The 7,383-nt window shown below is 43.7% G+C and overlaps 1 protein-coding gene across 3 annotated transcripts in view; it reads left to right on the top strand.

The window, feature by feature from the left end:
* Positions 1-1,419: 1,419 nt before the first annotated feature.
* Positions 1,420-7,383, top strand: part of ANKRD28 (ankyrin repeat domain 28) — a 141,849-nt gene continuing 135,885 nt past the window's right edge. Inside the window, exon 1 of one of the 3 annotated variants that reach the window (XM_080673696.1) lies at positions 1,420-1,630. In XM_080673696.1, the coding sequence (XP_080529822.1) occupies positions 1,547-1,630 (84 nt within the window). In that variant the 5' untranslated portion in view covers positions 1,420-1,546. Of the gene's footprint in view, positions 1,631-2,468; positions 2,792-7,383 lie in introns of those variants that run through there. The other 2 variants (XM_080673700.1, XM_080673697.1) reach the window with 2 other exon arrangements.

Below are 7,383 nucleotides of genomic sequence, written 5' to 3'. Positions count from 1 at the left end.
GGGGACCTCAGGTCATGCCCCCCACCCAATGGGGCTTGACAGGGGATTTCAGGCCATGTCCCCCACCTGGCAGGGCTTGATGGGGGACTTCAAGGCATGCCCCCCGCCCCGGTCTGGGCTGGGGGACCTCAGGCCACACCCCCATCCTGGCACCAGGCCAAGGGACCTGAGGCTATGTCCCCTGCCAGGTGGGGCTTGACAAGGGTGGGACTGGCCGGGTCTGGGTCTCCCGTGATTTTGAGGCGCATGTGGGTGGGGACTTGACTCTGGGTCCCATGGTGTGCCCCAGACTCTGACAGGAAGAAGGTTTTCATATACATTTTACTAATTTTCTTTCATCTCTGACACTTCTATTATAGAGAAAGGGCAAATAGCAATATTAAATTATTTCAGTTAATTAATCCCCTTTTAATGTGCACAAATTTCGTGCACCCCGCCACTAGTATTATCATAACACCTTTGTTTTGGAGATCTCAAGTGCTTTCACAACATTAACTCCTTTACTCTCAGTGAATTGATAAGCAGGGGCTGAGTAACAATTAGTATACATACCTTTTTTATCTGCTACAATTGATGAAGAGAGAGATCTACTCAAAATAATGTGATGTGAGAACATTTTGACTTTTTTTAAAGAATAATTTTTTATTTAAATGCATACAAAGGTAATATTCCAACGTCATAAGTTGTTAACTTTAGCATTCATACAGCATTTCACTCATTTGAAAGTAATCTGTGGACTTGATTTCCTCACTTCTCAAGAATTCCCAATTATGCACAGACTTTGTGGGGGGGGGCAATCAAAGCAAATTCCAAATGAAATGAGTTACTCATAGACAAATAATTTCAAAAACAAATTTATAAGAATCCTTTCACTTTTCCAATTATATTTATTTATTTATATATTTCTAAATATATTTTTTATTGTTGATAGTATTATTTTTTAACTTCATCCTGATTGTTACCTCCCAGTTATAAGAATCCCTCCATTTTAAGTATAACACATAATTTATGATGAGGAATGTAATTTTAGATAAGAAATTGTTTCTATAGAATCATTTTGCACTCTGATATTTTCATTTTTTATGTGTTAAAAGATAAACTTTTTGTTATAAGTACAGCATTGCAATATACTGAGTCCTGGCTTGGGTCCCTCGTTCTCATGACTGCCATTAGACTCAAATCGATCCTCTAAATAGTCTGTCTCAAGAGACACAATTGATGTAGGGAACAAGGGACTTTTGAAAACCGAGCCTGACGTCACACATTTGTGTCTTAACCATCTGTACCTTTTTTATTAACCAGCGGCTGGAGCTGCCCAGGCGGACAGACACAGGCGCACAACAGTCTTCTCCCACACAAGCCTGGAATGGTAACAGTGTGCGGCTGCCGAAGAAAAGCCGTTTCAGAGCTGTGGGGTGGCGTGGGGTGTGTGTGTGTGTGTGTAGCAGGGTGAGGGAGTCATTCCTCTTGTACATCCAAAGGTGCTATTTATTGGAAATCCAGCACATCTTTTGATTTATCTCGAGTGGGAGGCAAAACCTTTCAGATGCGAAAAGAAAGAAAAAAAGAATCAAGCCTGGCAGGGGGACTTTGGAGAGAACCACAGCCTTGCTTCGCATTGGGACGGCGGGTAAGAGAAAGGCTCGGGCGTCTACAACCTGTTTGGCTGCAAACATGCTGCTTTCCGCCCGAGTTCCAACATAGACCACCTCCCACAAGGTGGCTGCCCGGCGTCACCTCTCACCTTTCCGCACCTCCTCCAACCTCCCCAATTCGAGGAGTGTGTGCCGGTGAAGTCATTCCTTCTACGCCGAGCAAGATCCACCTAGTTCAGGCTCCCCCTCCCCCGCTCCTTTTGGCCCTGCCCGCCGCCCCCGGGAGGGCAGCAGCCTCCTGGTGACCACCTCTCACCCCACTCCCTCGGCTCTTTCATTCTCTCCAAGCCCAGAGCGCATTCCCACTCTCCCTCCACTTGCGAGTCCGGTTTGCCCCAATCCCCTACGCTTCCAGGAAGGCGGCAGCCTCCAGGTACCCATCACTCACGCCCCTTCCGGCCTCTCACCCCGTACCTTCGACCTTCCCAGCTTTGGGGAGCGTCTGCACTCTACCTCCACGTGCAAACGGGGGCTATCAAGCACCTTCCCTGTAACCCCCCACCTCCAGCCTCGGGCTCCGCCCACCGCGCTCAGGGCGCGCGCCAAGGAGCACCGGGTCGCCCCTCCTCCGACTCCGCTCCCGTCCCCTCCCCGCCCCGCGCGCGCCCGTGCTCCGCGCCCACTCCTCGCAGTTTCCTCCTCCCCGCCCCCTCCCTCTCCGGGAGGCGGGGGTGGCCCCCAGCGAGCGCGGCGGCGTGGCCAATGGGCGCTCGGCTTACTCTGGCCTCTCCCCCGCGCGGCCGCCAATCGCGGCGGGCGGTGGTGGTAATATTGTGGAGTGGAGTTTGGATGCCGCCGCTGCCGCGGGCTGGAACGGCGCGGCGCGGGGGCTGCCAGGGTATCTCGGGAAGGGGGCGTGAGGAGGTGGCGGCTGCGGCGGCGGCTGCGTGTGCGGGCAGCTCAGGGAAAGAGAAAGAAAGGAAGGAAGAGGGCGGGGAGTCCTCCGAGGAGGAGGCGGGACCGGCCGGGATCCTCACCTCGGTAGCGGCGACAGGCGGCTCGGGAGGCGGTGCCGCCCCCTCCCGCGGACCCCGGGGCGCAGCCGGCCGCCGACCCGCCGGCCCCGGGCAGCGGCCGAGGCTACTGGGGCGGCGGCGGCGGCGACCGCCATGGCGTTCCTTAAACTCCGTGACCAGGTAGGTGAGGGGCGGCGGGGCGGGATCGCGCCGACCGGGGAGGAAGGAAGAGGGGGCGGGCGGGCCAGCGGTGCGGGCCGCCTGGGCGCCCTCTCGGCGGGGTGGCTGCGAGGGAGGCTGGGTGCCGCCCCGGCGACGGGCGAGCGGCGGCTGGGCCGGGGGCCGCGGGCGACCCTCCTGTCAGTGAAGCCCGGGCCGGGTGAAGCCCACGTGCGGCTGGGGGGCTCGCCGCTGCCGCCAGAGGGGCGGGTCCCGCGCTCGCCGCCTGGGCGTCAGCGTCCTGCGCGCTGCCGGGTGTGCGCCTTCCTGCCAGGTGAGGCTCGGGCCTAACAGGTGGCTTCCCGCCGCGGGGCGGGAGCGGTGCTGGCGGCCGTGACCTCGGGTCACGACCTTGCTCGCCCGTTTGCCTCGCCGGATAGTTCGGGGCTCACTCTCTCCGGGTCAAAGGCGGTTGATTTTGCTTATTCAGTGTGCAAGTTCCCAGGCTTTTCTTTTGACATTTGGTGCACCATCTTGGTTACTTTTCTTGATTTGGGAAGAGCTGGTCAAAAAATGTCTGAAGTGCCGAAAAGATAGTGACTCTCTTGAACTGAAAAAATACTTTGTGTCTAGCAACGAAATTGTAATTGTATCAGAATGATTTGTACACCTGAAAACATGGAAAGATGGGTAACAAGGCTTTCAGGCCATGTGGCAGTTTCCAAACATCTCTCCTTTAAGGAAAAGAGAAATTAACGTGAAATTTAACGAGTCGCAATAGACTTATTAGTGCTGAACATTTATTTTTACCACTTGTTTTTCTGAGCAGAAGATATTGAACAGATATGAAGGGAAAGTAACTTGCATGCATTGGGAAACTATTCCGAAAGTTTTTACCCTTGAAAAAACAATGGGAAAAACTTTAGCTGTGTTTTTTAATATTGTCTATTTGTGAATATTGTACCTTAAATTCTGAATCTAAGTAGTATCGTGAATTCTTATTTCACAGTGAATCTTATTTTATATGTAGGCAGTCATAGTGAATTTTATTTTATGCTTAGGCTGATGACGGAAGGTTTTACTTTTAACATCATCAGGACATGGTACTTTGAAAAACTCTACTGTTTAGTAAAGTTTATACATTGTATTTCAAATCATACAACTGCATTGTCCAATATGATAGCCACTAGCCACATGTGGCAACTTAAATTTAAATTAATTAAAATAAAATAAAAAATTGAGTTCCTCGGTTCTAGCCACATTTCAAGTACTCAGTAGCCACATCTGACGATTGTGTGTTGGACAGCACAGATAAGGGATTTCTGATTTATATCATCAGAAAGTCCTATGGGACAGCACTGTTAAAGAATAAAAGAGAAACCACAGTTAAAGCATAAACCAATTTCTGCTAATTCCTGTACAGTTAACTCAACTTATACTCTTGATGGTGTGAAACTCAAGATCATGTTCTCCACTAATCTTGATCAATCGTAATGGCACTTTGTGCTTCCATAAGTTATGGTTGAGGTAATAATTTATTTTTGTTTTGTTTCTAGTCTTACACTTTTGAAAAAGTTTGGATCGTTGCATACATTAGAAATTTGGTGAACTTTTAGGAGAGCATCCCATTTTATTCACCATCAGGTTGAAACCAAAATAGGATTGTGTTTTCAGGCAGACATAAAATCCAGTTGTACCTTTGCATTTGTGTATTTAGGAATTGCAATTATGAAGCAAATGTGATGCTACTCCAGTTTTATATAGTGCCTATTAATACTCAGTTGTGGTGATGTGTGAAATGTCACCTGTAAACTTGAGGATACTTGGACAAGTTAATGACGTGGCATGGCCCAAAGGGGGTCGAACATTGAGGTTTACCTCTGATTATTAAGTAATTGGCTCATCTGGTCTCTCTTTTGAAAGACTTTGAGAAGTGAGTTTGTTTTTTCTCTAAGGGGAATAGCTTTCAGAACTCATGTTGATATTTTATTAGCTTTAGATATGATGGTAAAAATAAATTGGAATACAAGTACTGTTTTAACATTTCCCATCTATAGAAACAGCAGTTCAGGTAGATGAATTATTTTCTTTGGAGAGAGGAGATCTGGAGAAGTACACAGAAATAAAACTGGAAAGTACTTGACACAGCATTTAGCTTGATCCTCATTATACTTGAGATAGGAAGTAGTATAATCTACTTTTCTATGTTATTTCCCTATTTACCTTGTGTTTTGTTTTCTTCTAGCTTTACAAATATGGTCTAATACACAGAAGCTATAAGTTAGTAGGAGTTGTTTTCCTTTGTGCACGTAAGCATGGGGGGGGGGTTTCTAGATGGCTTAAACATAAAATCAGATTAAAGCAGTTTGTTTTCGTATCCAATCAATAATCTGAATAAAACAGTGTCCCTCAGTTTGTACCAACACCTAATATGGGGATAAGAAGTTACTGTACTATTTTCGGTTAGTAAATGAAAATAATTTTTAATTGTAAATGAAATGGAAATTGTTTTCTGTTTGTAGTAGAAACAAACTTTTTCCTAGATGTTTTTCTCAAAGTGTTTAAATAGCATGAATTTGTAAAACTTATAGGGTTTTATTTACAGGTGTCAATTTCAAGATTTTTGTCTTTGCATAAAATTTTTTAAATTTTATTTTCCAGCCTTATTGAGATATTGGCACGTAAGTTTAAGGTGTACAACATGATCATTTAATATTTGTATATATTGTGAAATGATTACCACAATAAGGCTAGTTAACACCTCTGATCCCTCTCACAATTACCAGTTTCTTTGTGTGTGGAGATAACATTTAAATATATATTACAGTATGTAATACTACATACTGTATGACATATTACAGTATGTCACTGTGCTGTACATTAGACCTCCAGAACTTATTTATCTTATAGCTGGAAATCTGTACCTTTTGACCAATTTCATGATTACATTTTATCAGTAGTGATTCATAGTATACCCTAATAGGAAAGGTAGGTGGTCTTTGTTTAGATCAGTGATAACATACAACTGGGAAACTAAATGGCAACTGACTTGAGGCTTTAGTATCTGAAGGACAGTAAGAAGTGGTGGAGATCATGGCAAATAGGACCAAGTGTGTTAGTTGCTGCTCAGCTCTGGGCCACAGTTGCTGTGCAGATTGCCTGGTATTTTTAGAACTCCAGTTTGTTTGTTTTTTAAGAAGCCATAATTCTGTATTCTGATGAAAAATATATTGATAAATATAGGCAAGTTGGTAGTTTTCATTGACAAAAATTTAAAGCTCTGGTTTTAAAAGGGGGCTAGAAGAGGACCAGTTTACTAGTATAACCACTACTTTAGATCAATTTGAGAAAACTAACTACAAAATAAGATTCCTATTAAAAAAACAGTTTTGAGTTACAATAGCCCAAATGGTCATAAACTTTTAAAAATTGAGATAATTTGTATACCGTAAAATTCACTCCTTTTAAGTGTAGTTTTTAGTGTCTTAACAAAGTTGTGTAACCATTACCAGTATTTAATTCCAGAACATTGTTATCACTCCAAAAAGCTATTAACAGTCACTCCTCATTTCCTCTTCCCCCCTTAGGCCCAGGAAGCCACTAATCTACTTTCTGTCTCTATGAATTTACCTATTCTGGATATTTCATATAAATTGAACCATATAATATTTGGTCTTCCGTTAATGATTTATTTCACTTAGCATAATATTTTAAGGTTCACCGTGTTGTAGCATGAATCAGTTGGTCATAAACTTTTATATCATGTTTCTAAAAAAAAGTTTTTACACTTTTATGCTGTGTTACTGCTGCCTATAGTGTGCATATATATAATCTGTGATGTTTGTTTCTATTTTCTGAGTTTGTTTTATAACTGGAGTTAAACTTTGCAGTGGTGCTAAAGGATAAGCTTTTATACTTGCATTGTTTTGTGTAGTGTTAATTGTCAGTAGGTAAGGATTCTTGTTATGTTGAAGGGTTTGTTTTTTTAAACAGGGTTGGCATATATCAATTAGCTATTGGATGGATGAGAATAATTTAACCACTATTTTGGATAGTTAGTAAGTTCTTACTTGATCAAGTATTCACTAAAGGTAGAACATTATTTGACTTTTGGTAGGAAAAAATAGATGATCTTTGAAAAGTCTTATCATTGGGGACACAGAATGTATGAAATGCCTGAAAAACACTGATGCCCAGATATTCAAGAACTATTCTACATTGAGTGTCCCCTTGGTTTGTGTTGGAGACTGTACAGGATACAGTGTGCAGTAGTTAATCATCTCTGCCCTTAAGAATCTTATTGGTTAGAAAAGGAGAAAAGATACATGTAACTGTCCAGTGACTGAGACACTTCACATGAAGAGGGTTTAAGGAAAACATTTGGAACATATTATTTAAAAATGTAAACATAGTTCAAAACTGTGTGTCGTATATTTCCTGATATTGTTTTTTTTTTTTTATTTTGAGACCTTGTAAGATGAAGTGTAGAATGTGGAAAGCTCCTTGAGATACAGGTATCCTATTTCAGAGTTCACAATGGATCAGATGATCTGATTGTAGGCAGAGAGCAACCCTTCATGGCAAGGGAGGTATTTTAGGTTTACAGGAAAGAT

Source organism: Plecotus auritus (assembly GCF_963455305.1).
Source record: "Plecotus auritus genome assembly, chromosome: 6".
Taxonomy (NCBI): domain Eukaryota; kingdom Metazoa; phylum Chordata; class Mammalia; order Chiroptera; family Vespertilionidae; genus Plecotus; species Plecotus auritus.
This window is presented reverse-complemented; position numbering and strand designations above follow the sequence as displayed.